At 45.0% G+C, this 21,353-nt stretch overlaps 1 protein-coding gene across 3 annotated transcripts in view; it reads left to right on the top strand.

The window, feature by feature from the left end:
• MAD1L1 (mitotic arrest deficient 1 like 1) overlaps nt 1–21,353 on the top strand; it is a 352,719-nt gene that overhangs the window by 256,950 nt on the left and 74,416 nt on the right. For all 3 annotated transcript variants that reach the window (XM_053992178.1, XM_053992176.1, XM_053992177.1), the window contains one exon: nt 2,269–2,459. In XM_053992178.1, coding sequence (XP_053848153.1) covers nt 2,269–2,459 — 191 coding nt within the window. The remainder of the gene's footprint in view (nt 1–2,268; nt 2,460–21,353) is intronic.

Raw genomic sequence — 21,353 nt, 5'->3', positions numbered from 1 at the left:
ACTCTTCCTGAATAACGAAGGCTGTTCAAGGAGTTAATGAATTAGGGTGCTGGGTGCCATCCACCTCCGAGGTTATAAAAGTTGGGAAAGGCAACCTCTGAGATGCAGTAGGAAGAGGCAGATTTACTTTTCCAAGGCTAGGCTGCATGTATTAGGGGAAAAAATATTGCTGTTGGACATGGGCAATATATTAAAGGCAGGGCTGTCTCTGACAGTGATAAAATGTTATTTACCACTGCAGTGTGGTCACTGAATTTTTACTTTCATATATAGGATTTTGTTCTTAACAGTTGCATAGCTGAATGAAAACTGAGAATATCCAGGTCAGAGCCACCCGTTAACCTCTCAATTTCGGAGGCTGATTACTTGATTAATCAAAGACCAGTCTCAGCTGAGAGGATGGGAAAAGGGTTGAAATAATCCAGAGAAGGGTTGAGTTAATCACACATTGATGAGTTGCTGTGAGTGGAAGGTGGGTGGTCAGAAAAGAGCCTTTCTGAGCTCATGAGAATGGACTGTGTGTAAGACACAACCCTTTGGGCCATTAAGGGTGCTTTGGATATTCTCTATTTACTTTACATCCCCCTACAACTGGGAGGTTCCCTGTATAGCAGGGTTTTAATGAACCAGCTGGTGATGTTCCCCACAACTGGTTTGCTCTCCTTCATAAAGCAAGATGCAGCTGGGGGATGCCCAGAGTGAAGGCAGTCATTGCTTGCACATCAGCACCAGAAGCTGCTCAGGAAGGTGGAGCTGGATTAGCGGAAGGTGAGGAGCTGGCCAGTGTTAACTCTCCCTGCGTGGATGCTCTCACTCAGAAGTAAAGGGACATGTAGTTCTCTTTAACCATTAAAGAGTTCCTGTCCTTGCCTGGGGATTAAACTGACTTGGATTAAGGCCAAAGTACTTCTGAGCAGGGGCATCCTCAGTGGCATTTAAGGCACTTTAAGTTAACACATTGAATTATCCTTTTGTTCCACCCACAGTGCCTAACCAAAGCAGTACAGGAGATGAGAGGTGACTGGCTCTCTCCTGGTGTGCCTGCAGCTGCTCAGAGGTGAATGGCACTGGCAAGTCCCTGGCCTTGCAGTTTCCATCCTACATCCTCCCTGCACTGTGCCTGGGAGGCCAATGGAAACACTTTCCAGCAAGTGCTCAAGCAAAAAAATTTCCAGCTCACTTGGGAAGTGATAATGTTTTAGTATGGGCTCTATAAACCCAGCCAAAAACATTCCTCATATTCCAGCAGTCACCTTGCTCTGAAGTTCCTGCTGTCCTGCTGCTGGTCCTTTAGCTAAACTAAAGACATATGGGCTGCAAATGCTGCAATTATGTCTCTGATCACAGCACAAAGCCTTAAACCTCAGAATGACAAAGAGCTATTCGACTGAGGAAGTCTATTTGTTTGCTGTTAGAAAGAGTCAGGATTTTTCCTAACCCTGGACTGCAGTGTTGATAAAACAGGCTGACTTGGGAGACATCTCTAGTGTATATTAAAGTAAAGCCAATCTCTGTAATTAATGGGATGATAAATCGAGGTTTAATTACTCAGAAGGCACCTTGGGTGAAAGATTCATGGTAATTGTTGTGTATCCTCTTGAAGGATTCACAGTACTGGCAGCTCCCTTTGTAGCAATAAAACACAGGGTGAGTGGCAGGCAGTCTCCCAGGATCTCTCTGATAGGGACTAGTCCAGTTAAGGTACCAAATGCAAAGAGGCAGAGGTGCTCTCCAGGCTTTTTATCACAATAAAAGCCTCTTCCCAAACCTTGAGGGATTCCTAAGCAGTGTGTCAATTTGAGATCAAAGCACTTACCTCATATCTCCTCCATTGGAGGAGAGTTCCCTTATAGGCAGCTTCCTCCTGATGCAACCATACAGAGGTGTATTTTGGACCATTTTTCCACTTTATTGCTTTCTGTAGAGGACCACCCTTCTCTTGGGTTCCATGTAGAAAACAAGATGTGTGCATGTGGGGAAATGAATGCTACAGCTTTGAGTTTTTGTAGCGTGTTGTTAAAAGACTGGCTGAGCAAAAGAAAAATCCATCCCACCAAGACATGTCTGTTTTCCTTACTCCCCAGTTTACTATCTTTTAGTCCGCTGGGGCCAGGAGGAGAGGCATCCAGCTTGCTTGTTTCTTGCCTGCTTAATTCACTTTTTAATTAACCTTTTCAATTCACTCCGTTTGGCTAGCACTGTAAGTACAGCACAAGGGCTCTGTGCTGGTGACATATAAGAAAGTACCCGTTTTCTTCCCTTACCCAGAGCTGAAGAAGCAAGTGGAAAGTGCAGAACTGAAAAACCAGCGCCTGAAAGAAGTTTTCCAGACCAAGATCCAGGAGTTTCGCAAGGTGTGCTACACACTGACAGGGTACCAGATCGACATCACCACGGAGAACCAGTACAGGCTCAGCTCCATCTACGCCGAGCACCAGGGGGACTGCCTGCTCTTCAAGGTAGGTCTGTGCACCCCTGGCTGCACCTGCTTCTTTGGGTTCATGGTTTTCAATGTGCCAGGGTGTATTTGCTCTTTCTCGGTGATTAGACTGGAAAATCGCTGCCCCCTGCTACCTGGCAGAGTGTTGCTCATGAGGGAAGTAAAGATCCTTTCTTCTGTTAAAAAGTAGGAGGTTTGACATCTGGTCTCCCACTTATATATCAAAGTCTGGAGTAAAGAGAAGAGACTCTTTATGCATAATACCTCAGGCATCTGGCCTGGCACTTCACCTTTTTATATTATCAGTTATATGCCGCAGTAATAAAACCTTATGTAACCATCAAGGCTCATCATTACTTCACTATGAGATATATGTCCCTATGTTTTTTTACCATCCTCTAGCTTGTCTGCGTGTCATCATCTTGTCTTTATGTAAATTGGAATCCCTTTTGAGCAGCAACTCATCCTGGTGTGTGTGAAGTGCCATTTATGTGAACGGCACAGATGAGCAGCAATAACAGTCTGTCTTCTGTCTGTCGGGTGCTGTTACTGGTCTGGCTGGGTGGGCTGTGAGCTTGTGGCTTGATAGAGGGGCTGTTTTTCTTCTGTGTTACCTTCCAGCTGGCAAAGCTGAGCTCATGCATTAGAGAGCTGAGGTGTGACATTAGAAGTCACCGAGTCCTGTCTTTAGATTGGTTCAAGTGCCAACAGCCCAAGTTTACAGGTCAGTGGGAGAACTTTCTTCTTCTCCATGGCAAACACAACAGCACTTAAAATCATGCCTGCCTCCCACTGATCCTCCCGAGGGCAAATCTCCTTTAAGAAGGGTTTTGGAGGTGTTCAGTACAGGAGGGAACTCTACAAGCAGGAAGTGGGGAAGTTCTGTTTCTGCAGACCTACAGCTGTGTGCCACACGTGGATGGTTGCCAGATTGTTTCTGTACCTAATGGGACAGATGTTTTCCTGTTCTGCAACTTTAGTGCCTCAGGAAAAAAAATAATAAATAAATAAACCAAACAAATAAAGCAAGTGAGGGTGTGTATAAGACAACACCTAGGATCTTCAGTAAAACTAGGAAAATATGCCCCAAACAGTCATATTGCTTGGCCTTATGAGAGTTCTGGATTACCTGAAGCACATGGCAGCAACAAAAGAAGCTCAGTGCCCAGGGAAGAGAATAGTTCTGTTGGTTTTAAGATGCTGCCATTGAATCCTGAAAACATTTCTCTGTTGAGATGGTGCAGGGCTGCTCTAACACCTCCAGGGACCTGTGCTCCCACCTGTAGTGTTAAATATCCAATGAATGAAACTTCAGCAGACTCCTGGAGATGTCTGTTGGATGCCATGGCCAGACAGTACAAGTTGCAGTTTTTTCTGCACCACAGGAGAGATGGCATGCTTGGAGAAAGTTAAGAAAATGTGAGAAAATCGTATGCTGGCCACATGAACAAGAAGTGGCTGGCATCTCAGGAGCTTGTCACTGGTAGAAGGAAACTCTCCTTGGTGAAATGGCAATAGAAATTATTTATATGCAGGTCAGGGGATACTGAAGTCTAGATTTCTTTCTACACATTCTTCTTGCTTTCTCTTCTTCACTTAAGTGTTTATCCCAAGTATGTCCCAAGGATGGAGGTGAGTGTCACCAGGTGAAGATCTCACATTTCTTAGAGCCAAGGGTGGGTCATTTATTGATTCTTGGAATTCCTCAGCCTCTCTTACCTCACCACCCTCTCCAGACAAGAGGAGCAGATTTGCTAACTCCAACATGAATTTAAAAACTTCAGACTCTTTCTCCCTGTTCAGTAAATTGCAGACAATTCCCACTGACTGCAGATTTGAATAGTAGTAGAATATAAACAACAAATTATTTCCTTGCTGAGTCCAGGCAGCTGGTTCTCATGTATGTATGAAGGCTTGAATCCTGACTATAGCTTCCAGCAGAGTTGTGTGTTTATGCTGTGGAATTTCTGAGCCATAGCAGACTGTGGGTGTTTGTGTGCATTTCATTAACCCAGAGAAGTCACAAAGCATGGAAGCTATTTGTATTTATTCTATTCAACCAGTTTATGGAACAGGGTCTATATAATTAAACCAGAGAAGTCCCTTGGCACTTTACAAGCTTCTGTAGTTCGGCTGTAAACTTTAAAAGCATATTTCAGTAGCACTGTTGGTGGCATTTAATTTTAAGTGAGGAATGCAATAGGAGCTCCTGTAATGTAACCCCTTCAAAGCTAAATGAAGATGAAAGATGTTGGTTTTCCTGGCCAAGCTGTGCTGTTACTATAGTGGAGCTTATTATCTACCTGCTGTATGTGTCCAGCCAGTTTGCTTTAATTGGGATTACAGCTCCAGTGAAAGGGTTAATCACAGAGCTGTGCTGGGAATGTCAATGACTGCATCTATAAATGAGCACTGAATTCCAATGAAACCATACCAGTATTTATTGGTGATCCCTATCAGTGCAACAGATGAGCTCATCAGCTTGAAGGATGTCCCAGTGATTTTCAGCCCCTCTGTGAGTACATGGGCACAGGCTTCGCAGCTCGCTCCCGTTTGTTTGCTCCTTTTTATTGTTTCAATTAAACACTGTGGAAAGGCTGTTACAGATTCCTCACCAGGAGTTTAGATTCTGATGATTTTTTTGTGGGCTGTAATGCATTGTAGCTCCTGGGGCACTTGACAGTTTCGTATTCCATTCCTGTTGCTGCTCCATTAGATGTGTCCAGCCGTGGCACAGACTTTGTGTTCCGTGTGATGCTTCACTGGTGTGTCTAGACCAGCCCACCCATCAGACATCCAGGAACTGCCTCAGCTCCCTTTGTAATAAGCTATTAAAGATATCTGTTAAGACAAACAAACACTGCTGAGGAGCCTCCGGATCAGCATATCCAGCTCGGAATGAGGAGGTGGCAAATCAGGCTGTCATTGCCTGGCCAGGAGTGCATTGTGCTGTTTATCCTTGTCTCTGGCTGGGTCCTGAATGGGAGTAAGGAAATGAGGTCTTTAGAAAGGCAATGACAATTGTTTCAGACAAAGAAAGTCCTTCAGTAAACAGAAAGACTGGTCAAATTTGAAGAGGAGATGATTTGGAGACACTTGTACAAATGAACAAACAGTGGAAAGAAATTAAATCGCAGGCTTTTTTCTTTTTGTGTGCCTAAGGACACAGTCCCAGCCAAAGCATTTGAAGTCAATCAATTTAAAAGAAGAAGAGTAGAAATCCTTTTGTTTGATAGACCCTATGGCTTCTAGGAATTACTGAGAGCAGGAGGCCACTGCATTTTCTAAAATGTTAAGATATCTTTGTGGACAAATAATAATACCTAGTTTTACACTAAATAGGTACATTTACCCAAAGTAGGGACATTCAGATCTCTCTGCTTGGAGGTGTAAAAGCAACTCCTTTATATCTCAACTATAGAGATTAGGAAGAGAATTCTCCTTCATGCTACTTATTTTTTGGCTTGGGTATACAAATGATTTTGCTGCTTCTGTACCTGGAAACATTCAAGTCCATGCTCTGGGAATTGGACTAAAGACTTGAGTGAAGAAGAGGGAGCAATCTGTTCTTGATTATTCTCAATGCTTCAGGTAAAATGTTTCCAGTGTTGCAGCATGAATGTGGGGCTGGTCACTTTGAAAAGATCCTGGGCTGAACAGGTCATCAATTTGATCCTGTGTAGTTGTCAATGTTTGCAATCTTTCTGGGGTCAGATTCCTCTACTTTCTTAAAAAGGAGTGCTCAGATTTCTTGATAACTCATGCCTAAATTATTTGGGTCTAAATTGGTTGGGAAGTCAAACCAGACAAACTCTTTCCAGTGTCACAGTGGTGTTGTGTGTCTGAGCTCATAAATAATCCTGGCTACAAGGCTGCCTTTAGACAGATATTTTCTATATCCTCAGAGCTTAGTCTTGCAGAGCACAGAATTCTCTCTGCTTCCACATCTCACCCGTGTTGTTATTTTCTGTCAAAATTATCAAATGAAAACCCAAACACCAGCAGTATTTTACTGAAGAGCATCCCCAGCTTGATAGGCTGTATTCCTTGAGAGAGAATACCCAAGATACCAGACAGCAAACAAAACCAGAAGCATCTTGACATGGCTTGAGAATGTGGCCTGCTCCAGGGCTGGCACTTCTTGCTACACAGCAAAACCTTTGTTGGTGTCCTGTTGGATTGGTAATACAGTCATAAAATCAAGTAAAATCCACAGCCTTTCTACAACATGATAAAATAAAAAGCTGTGCAAAGCTGGTGTGCGTACACTGTCTTTGCGCACCTCTTTCAGGAGCTAAATACAGAATTGGTTTACAGGAACTGTAACTATCAACCTTCAGGGCCACCTGAAAAGTGAACACTTGCTTCTGATGTAGATCATTGTGGGTGCACAGGCTGAGCATAAGGGTGTAAAAAGGATATGGGATATTTCTTTCCTTTGAAGGGAAGAAGGATGTGGTGGAAGGACAGACACCACCTTGAACTGCCCAGTCCTCCTTAGCTTGCCCCCTGGCTTGGGTACCTTGCTGTCCTCTTGCTTCTGTACTGAGCAGGTGTGTAAAACACAACAGGGCAGCAGTGTGCACAAGATGCAACAGTTTAATTCTCTTTTCTTCAGGAGGGAAATGAGGCTGGATTGAACGAGAAAGAACTTGGAGGCTGTTTTTCAAACACAAAGTGATGCTAACAAATTGCTGGTTGAAAGGGGGAGGCAAAATTCATATGGTTAAACATGCAGAGAGAGTCTTGTCTGCTGAGATTCCAGCACAGTCTGAGTACCAGTCTGGCCAGGGCACACTGGTGAAAGATGTACAGCTCAGAATAAGCAGGATGGTTAATGCAGGGATTACTTTTATTCTCCTGAGTGCTCTTGTTTCATCTTGAAGCTGACAGCACTGATGGGAGCTGTGATTCTTGAGTCCACGTTCTTGGCATACCTGCAGTTTCAGTTATTCCTCCTCAAACATAGCAGAGTGTCTTGGAGAAGCCTGTTCTAGCTGTTTGTTTCTTTTTGTATCTCTATCTTCTCCCCTCTCCTCCTCTTCACCCTTGATGAGTCTCGATGGAAGAAGGAAATCACAATTTTGATGGAGAGCTATTCTTCCAGCCGCCGCTTCACACTCTAGCACACACAATCAAAACTAACAATGGGGCTCATTGGTGGAGCAGGCCAGGCAGCAAGAGATTGATTAGGGACTCTAGGCCTCTCTTAACTCCTCATTCTTGTTAATTGCAAGTTATTTCATTTTCATGTTGTGTTTTCAAATTGCCCGTGTGGTTGTTGGAGGCTTGATTTCAGCTCAGCTCCGGGGGCGCTGGCCATCGCTGTGCGAGCGTGGTGCCCTCCTGCTGGATGATTGCTGGGATTCCTGGAAGGGTCAGCAAGCACCCATCCTGGGTTGCACTAATCAGCAGCCTCTAAAAGTAGCTGCTGAGCAATTTATGGTGTTGCAGCATCAAATCCTGTGTTCAAACTTCCCACACGTAATTTTCTTTCAGATATTTTAGCAGCCTGTTTTGTGTTAGGACCTAACTTTAATTCTTGCTGCTATCTTCAAATTGCTCTTCTTATGCTTTTTTTTTTTCTTCCTTACACAGTTTCTCTCTTACTGCATATGCTTCCCTGAACAACTGCCTATTCCCTAGTGCACATTAGGGCTTTATCTTTCTTTGTTTTTAATGAAGTCAGTCATCTCAAGTATACTGGAAAAATCTAACAGAAGGTTTTCCTTTTGACTGCAAAATTTCTGGGCAAAGACCTGAAGAGGCTGGTCTGAACTTTCATCCAGCTGAACAGAGGAAATGTTCTTTGCCTCTCTTCCCCACCTGTACAAGGTGGATGATGCTCCTGCCAGTGTCACTGGACTGTTGTGACAATAAATGGACGGTGCTGGTGGGGAGCACAGAGCACCTTTGGGCTGGGAAAACCCTCCCCTGTTACCTGCCAGTCTGGCACAGTACCCATTTCCAGTGTGTTGGCACCACTTGCTCCCTTTCCTGCCATGCCTGCGAGTCTGCCAAGGTAGACCCAGGCATGGAGGTAATAAATGTTGGTGATATTGGAGCATTATTCCAGTGACAGAGTCTTTCCTGACTAGCAGGAGAATGGGATGGGTGAGGCTTTCTAGAAGGTCAGAGATTTGTCTTGCTCATGGGTGCATCCTCTCTGTTGGAGTGACTGCTGTGTTACCTGGTGAGGCAGAAACAAAACCTGTCACTTCACAAAAGCAGGCCTGGTTTGGGACAGGAAACATGAGGTTGGCTCTCAGATGCCATCTGAGCTTCAGGCTGTCTCTGCAATTCCTTTTGTTTTGTATTCATCAGCTGCTGACCACCAAGTTGCTTTTCCCTTCCCTTTGCTCCTTCACTCCCCAAGGACACAGCAGTGCCACTGCAGCATTCCCAGGTTTCCCTCCCCACAGCACCCTCCTTGTGCTGGCATGAGCTCTGCCTCTCTGTCTGCACTTCCTTTGGCAAAGAAGGAGGGCACTGAAAAAAGGGCAGCTTTCGAGTTATCCACACAAATTCTTCACCTGACTTCAGCCCCCATCACTGTGGGAACTGCTGATGGCCTCATCCAGGTTGTGACAGGCATCAGCCATCCCAGCTGAAGGACCTCACCATCTTTCCTGGGCTTCTGGTGGCCTTGGCAGCATTAGATTTACAGTTGGACTCAATGATCATAAAAGTCTTTTCCAACTTAAATGATTCTATGATTCTGCAATAACAATAAGTAACAAAATTACTGGAATACACCTATCTTTTAATAAGTTTGCAATTTATCTCTGTCCAAATCCCCTTCATTGAAATATCTCCTATTTAATGAAACAGCAGGGACAGCCTGTGCTTTCTGGGGTGAGTCACGTGCACCATCAAGGAGCACAGGTCACTGGTAAGAATTCAATTAAACCAGAGCATGTGTGGCAACGTGCATGTCCCTGGGGTGGACATGGGGTGGACATGGGGCAGGTCGTGCCTGTGCCCCAAACAGGAGCCTGTGACTCCATCCTGGTGTCGTGGGGCACAGCCGGGCAGCCCTGCACAGCACAGAGGTGGCAGTGCCAGTGAGCAGGAGGCAGAGCATGTCCTGGCTGCTTTATCTGTTCTAATAAACCCTCTCCCTCTTCTCTGCCCCCCACCACGTCCCCAGCGCCCGCGTGGTTGCAGTTTGCTGAAGAAGAGTCGTTCTTGTCGCTGGCTGTGCCCTGTGTCCCTGTGGGAGGTCTCGGGAGAGGAGGATGTCTGTGTCCGCCTGCTGCTGTGTTTGAACAGCTTACAAAGGACTGTGTGGGCTGGCAGGAATGTGTTTACGCAGTGTGAGAGGAAGACAGTGTTAAAAAAGGGATCAAGCAGAGGGGACATAAGCAAAACCCCTCCTGGACTCCCGTTCCCATCTCTGCCGCTAAATCGCCACATGACTCTGCTCTAGGTCAGTCAGCCTCCTGGTTTTTCTCTGTCCTTCTCACTTGGTTGCAGGATATTGCAATTCATGGACTCACAGGGGTTTGAGAAGCTTTTAAAAATGTCCTGTGGTGGGGAAGCTGCGTGTGGATGGGTTGGAGATGTGACCAGGGCAGATGGCTTTTTCTTGCACAGCAGTGGATGCAGGAAATTGTCCCTCAGGGCACATGGTGCATCCTGAGGGGGCTGGGGTCTTGTGGCACCACTGGTGCTCTTTTCTGTGGGTGCCCACCACCTCCAGCTGACATTAAATGCCTCCAAAAAAAAACCTTATTTATTTATTTATTTATTTGAGGCTCTGGTAGTTTCAAAAGATGTTCTACTTAGAGGTTGTGTGATCAGCATTCTTTAAGGAAAAGGCAGTGCCTTGGAGCCTGGGCGATGGGGGAATACCAAGCCTCGCTGCAGCACACATGAAATGGGTGTTCTGCAAAGCAGCTTTTGATGCACGCTTGTTACTGTCTGAACCTGGCTGCTCTCTTGTGATTTTGCAGAACATGCAGAGCCGTGTCAGCAAGCCACAACCCTCTGGTCACTTGCGTATGGCTCTGGTCAAAGCTGCACATGAAAAGGAGCAGAAATTGCTGGAGGTTTTTATCCTCTTGAGGGGGAAAAGCCTGGAGTTTCTGGGTACTCTGCATCTCAGCCATCTTCCCTGCCTGCTCCACAGTCTCTGTTTGCTGTCCTTGGACACGAGGAGGGGACAGGTCACCTCTTGTGCCTTGGGCACCTTCTGGGCCTCTGTGCAGGTGATCTGCTCCAAGGCAGCACATTCAGCCAGAGCAAGACTGTCACAGCATCATCCTCTGTGCTATCCCTGTGTGACAAATGCTGTCAGGGACTTCAGCAATCCCTGCAGACCTTTTCTCCACTTGTGATTCCCCATGAACACCCCAAAGCCTCTCTTCAGCTGGCTGTGAGTGGTGGTTGGTGTTGCAGAGGTCATGCAACGAGAGCATTGCCAAGGGACTTTAAAGATGGCTTTTGTACCCCACCTTCACCTTTTCCCTGTATGTTCCAGGAACAGGTTTGTGAGAAGACCTCTAGGAAAAGCAGTTAGTTCCAGGAAACAGCCCTGAGGTGCAGCTGGTAAGATCCAGCAAAACACCCACCAGCATGTGAGTGCCCAGGTCATGGCAGCACAGCTCAGCCTGCACAAAGGCACCAGTGGGAGTGGGTGGCAGTCACTCTCTCTTCTGTCCTGAGTAAGCAGCACGTTGTTTAAATACAAATATAATTAGGACTTATCTCTTCTTGTGGGAGTTGTAGCTACTACCCATGCTTGACTGGGGCAGAAGATTTTTTAGCCTTCAGGGAGGGAAGAGGATGTGTGTTTGTGTGTATAAAAATTGTGCACAAGTATGGAAACACAGCAAAAGATTCCCATGCTGGTGTGGCCCTGGAACATCTACTGCCTTCATCTGAAAGGTGTGTCTGGGCTCAGATGAAGGTCTTCTCCTTTATTTGTTGTGAATATAAATATTTGTGTTGTGCCTTCATGCAGGATTTCAGTTGAAAGATTTCAGCCTAAATTCAGTTTGGGTGATGAGGTGGTTGGCTTTTTCTCTCCACGTTTGGCAGGTGAGGGGGAAGGATGGCATGAGGCACCAATGAGAAGCAGAGAATGGGGTGTCATGGTCACAGGTCTGCTTTGGCAGCCAAAGGGCCACCATCAGGAGTGAGACAGGAGCCAGCATCTCACAGCCATACAATTCCTCTACCATCCTTGTATTTCGTGCACACTTCACAGTCTAAAAGCTCAATTCTTACACGGTTCTTAACCATGAAGGTGGCACAGCATAAACCAGTTAATGTGCTTTCTCTCAAACTGGCTTGCCAGCTTAAGATAAGAGCTTTGTAGGCAGCTCTTCTTCATGGGATCCCAGTCTGTATCGTGTTTGGGTTTTCCCAAGACCTTCATCTAAACAGAGCTCTTTTTTTAATGAAACCACTTGTAGAAAAGCAAAAATAATAACTACTGTGAGTGTACCTTCTACTTTGCTCCGAGGCATCCTACCACTGTTTGGGGCAGTTACTGCTGGAGAGGGCTGGAAGCACATCAGGCATCCAGTTGTGGCATTTCCTGAGAGTTTGAGGCACTTCACAGCATCGGTGAGCCTTCAGCATGATGTGCCATGTGGGCTCTCCAGATCATAGCACGTCCCATCAGTGGTGCAGTGTCAACCCATGAATATTGCTGTGTCCATGGGACAGTGAGAGAATGCAGCAGTGCCCTGAAAATCCTCCTGGAGAGCTTTGTGCAAGCACTGACTGCTGGGATTCTGGTGGATTTCTACCTGACGCTACAGAGCAACAGCACTTGCAGCTCAGCTCCTTATGTTCTGTAATTAATACTTCACATAGATACAGCTCTAATAATTTAATACTAAGGATAATATTACGGATTTGATCGTGTATCAACTGTCTTCATTCACATTCATGGAAATGGTAGTAAAACCTCTCCTCACATTTGCTTCAAATAGGCAAGACCATGAATGACTGTAACTCCACACAAAAACCATTCCTGCTGCCCCATGTGAGTGTTAGTGCTAGGTAACTTAGTACTGTTTTAGGCCTTTGTATCTAATGTTTTTTCTATTTTGCCAGTTGCACGAGAATGTCCTTTGAGGAAGAAGTTCTGAAAAGTATTTTATGTCAAATCTGTCTTATAAGGATTTGTAGCTAAATCACATTGTGGGGATTTGAGAGCTGAGGATGACCTCCAGCTTTAGTAACTCCCAAGATTATCTTTTGATGGCATCTTTTGCTTCCAGAAGAAAACAAACCAGTCTACCTGTATCTTGGAGGGAATACATCAAACTAAGGCTTGAAAATTTTAATTTGTCCCTAATCTGTTTCAGCTAAAGCAGGTAGTTGATAACAGTAGATCTATCTCAGCCATGTTCTGGGGAGCTGTCATAAATTTAAACCTTTAAGCGAAGGGTTTGTCTTCCTTAATGGAAGGCTCTGGGGAGTGTTCCGTGTGCTGCCTGTCACTTTGCATTTCCAGGACATATCCGACCCTGGAGAGGGAACTGTCTGCAGATGATTTTTCTCTGAAGTAGAGAGTGGAGAGCAGCACAAGGTGGGGTTTATAATTGTGTCGGTGCCTTCGGTGACTGCCACGTGCCGTGTAGCTATGATGAATCTGCAGCAAGGGTTGCCATCAGCTGTCAGTTTGCCGGTCCCTGTGAAGCCTCCTGTGTGTGTGGGTGTTGAAAAGGCCCAGCTGACAGTTTCAGGGAGGCCCAGAGGTTTTGGACATGTGTATAAACAGCTGTCTCTTGCTGTGCTGCTCAGGAGAGTGTCAGACATCTGTGCATGTCTCTGTCAGGCAGGAATCTCACCGCGTTGTCCTGGGGAAGCACAGGAGTTGTCCTTGGCTTTTTGGCAGTCACTGCAGCCTAAAGTTGTTTTTCTTCATATAATTCCATTAGAGTGATGACAGTTTCAAGTTGGAACAGAAAAAGACCTGATGAAAGGACCACTCTGTAAGAAGGGAAGATAGACAGAGTGGAAGCAGTAACTAGCAAGGTAATAGACGGTGATGGATCTATAATCTCTGAGGCTGCTGTGTGCAGTAAATTCCTAAATAGTGTCCTTTCAGCCCTAACCTATTTATTTGCAAAGTGCTAAATTTAATTTTCCTTAGTCTGCAGGAAAGCAGCATCCCAGGAATAAACCTTTAGCCCAGCCAAGAAGCTGTGCCAAAGTGCTTGTTCCAGCATTTCCATTTCCTCTTCGCTCTGCGCAGAGCGTCGGGGCTGTGCCCCCAACACGGTAACGCTCAGGCTGGGATGGAGCCTGCTCAGGAGCCTCTTCAAAAGGGAAAATCTAATAGCTGCAGGTTCAGTAAACCACCTGGACTCTTAAGAGCAAGATGAATGAACCTGTCCTGAGGTGGGAAGGCTGGCACATGAAAGCCTGTGAGAGAGCTCATCCTGCATGTCCTGACTCTCTGTCTGCCGAGAGGGCCGAGTGCTAAAGGCTCAGCTCAGAATAACTTCAAGAGTTGAACAGCACATATATTTGGAAATTTCCACAAAGCTGCATCTTGAGGAAGAAAAGCAGCAAGTTTTCCAAGCAGCCAATGCTCTGCACATTCACACAGCAAAGTTTCAGCAATTGTGGTGAAAAATAGGTTTCTGTGCGTTGCTTTTTGTTCCTGGTAGCATTGTGCAGGTGATATACACAGCATGTGTTCTTCTGGAGAAAAGACATTTGGTTTTTCCCCCAAAATTCACAATTCAGTAGAGTTTTAGAAACTCTGATAAAATATTTCAGGAGCAGCCACACAGCATCTGAATCCAGGAGTTGGCTTTGAGTCAGCGCTCAGTGTTCCTTCAGTTATCCTGACCCCAGTGAAGTGCAATGTGGGCTGTCACTAATCCTGTTGCTTCAGAGAAAATCAGATCTCAGCTTCACAGCTTTGCTATTTTCCTGCCCGCAGAGGATTTTGGCAGAGCTTCCTGTTCCTCGTTGTCCATTTCTTTTCCCCATGACGGCAGCACAAGCAGTGTGCCATCACTGGTGGGGAATGTCCTGCCAGTGCTGCCCTGAGATTCCACCATATTCCCAAGATTTTGCTTCCCAAGGACTCTGTTCACTTTAGCTGTCTTTATTCCACTGAGTAAAAATCCAACTAAGCCTTGAAGCAAAATGCCATTGAAAAGGCAAGGGTTTTTTTGTATATATTTGTTGTATTTTGCTATTTTTTAGCACCTTAGGAATGAAACTGGGATATATAAATTTAAATCCGGCCCTTCCCTGTCCTTCTCTAATCTCAGTCTGGAGAAGGTTCTGAGCTTCTTGGCTCCCTGTGCTGTTCAGAGCTCTGACATCCCTCTCACATTTATTTTAAAATAAATAAAAATAACAGTGCTGGGAGCCGAGGGTGGAGAATTATGCAGGTCTTTTGCCCACTTTTTGCTTTGACATGGAGCTGGTGGGAAGGGTAGCTCTGCTGCAAGCTGGGAAAGGACCTTCCTTAAGCTGATATTGAATTTGCTGTGGGAGTCTCTGTTTTTATGAAATGAGGTGAAATTGCTATCCAGGGGCGGGTGCTGTGTCACCTGCCCTTTCCTCACCTGTTACCATGTTCCTCGAGCCTTGCTCTTCCTGCTGATAGCGTGGGTACAGATGAGAAAATAGATATTTTCTGTGACTTGTGATGATGTCTTTCTCCAAGAACCTTTCTCTGCTATTCTTTCATTTTAAGCACAGTGTCACAGCAAATTTCATTAGCCACACCAAAAGTCTCTGAGCCTGCAATCAGCCTGTCAGCGAGTGATAGATGTACAGCATTGATTAATATTTTCATTCTTTGGAGATTTTCCCTTACCCACAGGGTCATGTGGAAAGCCATGAGTACTTGAGCTTTGGAAGAACCTGGGATTCACTCTCTGCAGTGAATACAGAATTGGTAGGGTGTTAAACTGAAATGGCTTCTCCATAAAACGAGAACTTAATCAGCTTAAAACCACATTTCCTACCATATTTTCCCCCTTGAGCCAGGTCTACAGGGAGGCTTCTCATGCAGGGGGTAAGTGGGCAGCACACCAAAGGCCTTCAGACTGCAAAGGGGCATCTCCAGCTTGCCTGAGCTGCTTTCATTACTCAGAGACTGAAATTTTAATCATTGAATTAATTTTTCAGAAACCAAAGTGCAAATCTGTACCCCCAGCAGCATTAATAATGAATGCAGGGAAGAGAGACATTAGGAAAAAGGAGGGATAGGAAATTTGGGGTTGGGGAAGGAATGTTTTTTGGGGGTTTAGTGATTTGAAGAGGTAATGTATGGGTTGTATTTCTTTCTCCCTGGGCCTTTCTCCTTTCTTGCCCATGCTGTGTCAAACAGAGTCTGCTTCATTTCTGTCCAAGGCATTTTTCCAGTACTTTTCCTTCCTGCTTCTCTTTCACCTGGATTTTCTTTTCTGGGGTAGATAGCCAACTCTGTACACACAGGGTCCCACTCCTCATCTCCAGAGCAGCCCCTGGAGCTTTGGGGGGCTCTGCTCACATCATGAGGAGAAAAGGAGCTGGGACTCACCTGCTCCTCAGGTTTTAAAGAAGACAAGACCAGAACTACAGCCAGGATGCCAGAGCTTTCTGCTTTGCTTTGGGCTCCTTCCTTCCTCTCTCAAAGAGCACACAGGATTTTTTTTCCCCTCCTAATTAAAAGTATTATATACCAGAAGATTAATTAGAAATGAAAGTGATTTTTTTCCCCTCCCTTTTCTGCCTCTGTAAAAGGCCTGCGCCAGGCAACTGCCAGAGGGAGCTGGGATTTCTCCCTTTAATGGATTCCAGGCAATTTGCCTCTGGACAGCTATCTTATAAATAATGAATGTTTGCACAGATTCTCCCAATTCTCTGTCAGCACAGGTGGTCTTCACTTCCCCCATCCCAAACAGTTCTGGAAACCACAGGGTGCCCCCAGCCTCACACCAAGGGAGCAATTCCTCACAATTCCCTTCCCTCCTCCTTGTAGGCATCATGAAGACCCCCTATCCCTATGCTTATGGATTTGTATCTTTATTTATCTGAAGTCCCATCAAGCCATCACATCCACACTCTGCAGTTCCTCCTCCATCACACAGCAGTGCCAGCAAAACCTCCAGCAGTGGATGGGCACATTTCTCCTCGTGGTCTGATGGACTGACATTCTCAAAAGCTTGTGGGAATCTTGCCAGCAAACAAGACTCCAGCCCAGGTGCACATTGCATGATTGCAGGGCATTTTCAAAGCCTTTGTGCTCCCTTTCCAAGGCTCTCACAGTAAGAGGATGATTCTTTGAATTGTTGTAGTAATCTTGAGAAATGAGGATTTGGTTCAATGGGTGCTCCACAGAGACCAGCCTAGAGGAGAAATCCTCTCCCAGAAGGAAAGCTATTCTTGAGTTAAAAGCACCCGAGAGTGTTTTATGCAGAGCAGGGGCTTTAAAGTTCCCCTTGGGGTTTCAGGGATGAATTCCAGCCCCGAGGAGGACAACATGGCCTAAGGGTTTCTCTTCACACCGTGCCACTTGCCCTGTTTATTTCCTTTCCATTCAAATGGAAGCGGTGACTGCAGGCAGATGAAGGTGAAGGTCCCCAGCTGCACAGAGCTCCTGTGGTCAGCAGCCACCTGGTTCAGAGGAAGGCTGGGGACTGCTCCAAGAACCTTTTCTGTGGCTCTAAATACAGCAGCTAATGACACCTTCTACTCAGCAGGAAGAAAACAGAATTACTAAACTTGCAATTTGGCACAGTGGGAGTGTGAGTTTGTCCTGCCAGTTTCTTGTTGCTATATATTTCCAATACTTTTTTTTTTTTTCCCTTTTTCTTCTCTGAGGCAGGTGGAATCTACATTGAGGGGTTCACTTTAAGGACTCAAATTGTGCATATGGAAAGCACAGCCCCAAAAGGAAAAGACTGATGGCTGCTTATAAGTCATCCAGCATAAAAAGGAGAATGTGCATGTTCCCTGGGAAATGCCACATGTCTTGGCCTTATGAGTAATGTGTAGTGATGTCCCATTAGGAGCCACATTCCCAGTTTGGTGTTGAAGGAGAGTTATATATTTCCATATAATTTAAATAATTTTGACTTATGGTTTAGGTTTGTGCTAGGCAGGCTGCACAGAGGTTCCAAGAGAATACTGTGTGAGATGGCTTTGGGGGCAAAAGAAAGAAGACAACTGGAGGCAAGGTTAGAAATAAGTGAACGTTTCCAGTTGAGCAAGTTTTACGGTCATGCACTGTGGTAATTGAAGGTTTGCTGTTAAAATCTACAAATCTGTGCTGGAAAAGAAAACCTGGCCCCAGTTTGAGATTGCTGCAGTGTGAGGTGGGAGAGGTCTTAGGCCAAGAGGTGATGTTTATAAAGAAATGCAGGGAGCAATAATGATAGGTTAGCAAGGCTCAGTTCTTTGGGTGTTTTGTAGGGTAGCCCATCATCTCCAGGGTTGTGAAGGTTCATCCTGAAGATGCATGAAAATTCAGATTAATTTCTCCAGCAGTGCCTGGAATGGACCTGTCAAGCTGAGCTTGTCCTGGTGCTGTTTGGAGATTGTGGGGTGAAACAAGTGAATCCTGTGGAGGTAAAATGCTGCTTTTTCTAGTTCCTCTTCTACACCTCTGCATGCCTATTACCAAGTCTGTGTTTGAGCTGGAGGACAGACAACCATCACAGCTCAGACTGGAGAGAAGTGCTCAAAGCTTATTTCTGCAGCCAGCCCTGGAGCACTTGGAGGAGGCAAACGCCTGGTTTCTGGAGCAAGGACTTGCTTTAATGTTCTTATCAACTGTTTTGCAGTCTTTGTTTAAAAGAGGTCAAGGCTCATTCCCCTGGGTGGAGACTTCTTGAGCACAGTACTTATTATTAGGGCAGTACCATATCTTGTAATTAGGGATGTAATTCCCATCTCTGTAGAGAGCCAGCCTGTAGCCTGGGTACCATTTAAGAATTTCATGAGATGAATTAAGCGAGGATGGACGGAGAAATACAATGAATTTCAGCAAAGATCACTCGCCTGAAGTCCTGCAGGTGTTTCAAATGAGATATGAAAAGTAAATATCTCCCCTCATCTTCCTACCCTTTCTTTTTTATAGTAGGCAAGGGGAATGACATTGTTTAGGGGCCATGCAGTAGTGACCTCCTGACAACTTGCAGCCTGGTTGTTTGAAAGGTTACATCATTCCCTAGTCCCTGCTGGAGCAGCTGGAAGAACCTCTATGTCTTTTTTTGTCTGACACTAAAGATTTTACCTGCAAAGGACCTGTGTCTTAGAAAATTGCTGTTGCAGTACATCTGAAGAGTCAGATTTGGCAGGCTTTAAAGTGTGATGTAAGAGATTCTTACTTAATTTAGCATTTTGTTAACTTTACTTTTTTTTCTTCCTTACCTACATGGGTAACAGTGCTTGTGTTGTTCTGCAGGGAGTTCTACAGTTTATACGTCTTGTATAAAATAATTTACGTAAGTGCAGAATAAATCAATCAAACTTAAAAAAAAAAAGGAAAGCAATCAAGTTTGGGCTTGAAATAAGGAGTAGGTGAAAGGCTGAAAGAAAAGAAGTACAAAGAAGCTGAATTGTGAAGAAAAATAGAAACAAAATTGTGTACAACAGTAAGACAGAAAAAGCAAGGGAAGGCCAGACATACAAGTTAATGCAATGTTTTTTCCCCTGTAATTATATTCATTTGATGTAGATTTGTGCCAGGCACTTTACAGCAGTGTTAATGAGATGAAGGAAGAGCTTCATAGCAGTTTCAAAGATAGGACTTGAAGCTGTTCTCGGTGGGCATGGCTATATTTAGCATCACAGCACACTGGATATAGGATGCCATCACAGTCTTACACCAAGACTTCTGAAGGAAGATCTCAAAGCACATTGCATCAGTTCCTATACAGTATTTTCCAAAACATTGAGAGCTACAGTTGCCAGTTGTTGCTGTGTCTGTGCTCATAATTTTTGTAGAGCAGGTGCCAACACAGAATTTGAGTCAGATGTCCACTGATGATTCTAGTCTTGCCATCTTTGTGGAATTCTTGTTCTTTGTCTTCAGGAAAGGGTTTTGCTACCATGGGGCTATCTTCAGATGTGAGGAGCTCCACAGTGTCTCAGGGGAAGGAAACACTAATTCGCCTCTTGAATGAAGCATGGTTCCTCTGCAAATTTGCATTTGCCTTCCTTGCTTTCACACATCATCCTCCAGAGGGATGAGAGCTTGTTGCCCTCAGCCCCCCCCAGTCCTGTTAATAACCTCACCCTAATGAGGCATAGAGGGCTGAGGAGTCATGTACTGCACTCGTGATTTTTCTGCAGTGCAACTTGCACCCCTTCATCCTGAAAAACAGCAATACAGATTTTACTGGGAAAAAGGGAAAAGAAGATGATATTCCCAGGGATTACAGAAAATTTACCTTCCCATATGTATGGCTCAAAGAGGCGTAAAGCCCATGTGCACAGTTGTGTTAGCAATGGGTAGGAAAAATGCTCTGGAATTATTCACACAGGCTCCTGGCAGGAGCTCAGCATTTTGTGGGTTATCCACCAAGGCAGAGATGAGGTGAACAATAGGGGTTTAATTTAGGGGATGTTTTCCCGGCCTTCAGCAGGTCTCTCCAGCTCCCATCTCTGTTCCCTGATTGCAGTGTGATCTTGCTCATTACTCTGTGACTGTAACCTCCTCTTCCCGTTTCAGCAGTGAAGAACCAGCAGCCAATTTGTGTCCAGAATTAAGGTTGTGACCCTCTCCGCTTCCCTCTGCACTAGGCAGCTGTGGAAGGAGGTACACAAAGGCTCTCTACTAATTGTTAGAAGAATTTCAGACCCTGAGTTCTTTGCTGAGATTTTCTGTAGCTTATTTTGCTCTGTATAGCAACAGTTTTCAACAAAAGCAGAGGATTGATTGCTCCTGGAGTTTACTGTGCCTCCTTTTAAAGGAGCCTGAAAAGGGTGTCAGATGGGAGATAGCTGGTCACTCTCATGATGACAGTGTCCTCAGTGCACTTCACCTGCTCTTTGGGAAGCAACCACCACACCTAGAACTGTGTGTGGCGCTGCCTTTGCTCTGCTGCTGATGCTTCAGGTGGATTGCTTGATAGGGAAGGCAAAACTGTAGAATTCTTTTTGGAAAGAGGATGGGATTATTCCCCCAGCTGAATAAAGCTGCAGGTTTGGGGCACAATTGACCCATTTGTACTCGCAAATGTACAACAGCTTTGTAGGTGGTAATGACTTCTGTCAAATTCTTTTATTTGTCACTTTGAACTATCAGATTATAGAAGAAACACAAATGCTCCTTGTTGGTAGAAAGATGGCTTGAAGTTGCTGAATCATTACAAGCATCTTAATGCAGAAACAACTAATCTTTTCATCCAGTGCTAGCTTTGGGCTCTACTTTCCCTCAGGACCTGGATGTTGTAGAGAACAAGAAAATTAGTGCTAAAAAGATTATTTGGCTGTATGTGAAGTAATCCTCTGTGCTCCCCACATTTCAGAAGGCTGCTACTTGCTGTGCTGAAATGTTACAGTATGGACAATACAGGTAAGATCTGGAGGAGCACCCAAGATGCCCACAAGGACACAGAGGGCACTTCCTGTTGATTTACATTTACTAGACTATGTTGTATGTAGTGCCCAAAACTGTGGGTAATTACATTTTGCAATGAAATTTATGAACATCTGTTCTTCTCCCTTTCCGTGCCAAGTCCCAACCTTTGGGAATTGTGTTGTCTCCACAACAGCTAGATATCACATTTGCCCCATAAACTAAGTAGAGGTTGCAAGGCAGGAGAAGAAACCTCTCAGGAAAAGCATTTTTCTTTGAAAACTTCCAGTGGCAACTGTGCAGAGAAGAGAAGAGAGAGGGAGACATGGTGGCAGGAGCAGGAAATTGAGATCCACTGTGATGCCCACACTGAGCAATGCCCAGTGATGAATGATATTCATGAATTAACAGCTTCGT

This window comes from Vidua macroura, chromosome 16 (genome assembly GCF_024509145.1).
Source record: "Vidua macroura isolate BioBank_ID:100142 chromosome 16, ASM2450914v1, whole genome shotgun sequence".
Classification (NCBI taxonomy): domain Eukaryota; kingdom Metazoa; phylum Chordata; class Aves; order Passeriformes; family Viduidae; genus Vidua; species Vidua macroura.
The sequence above is the reverse complement of the archived record's forward strand: the minus strand, read 5'-3'. Positions and strand labels throughout refer to the sequence as shown.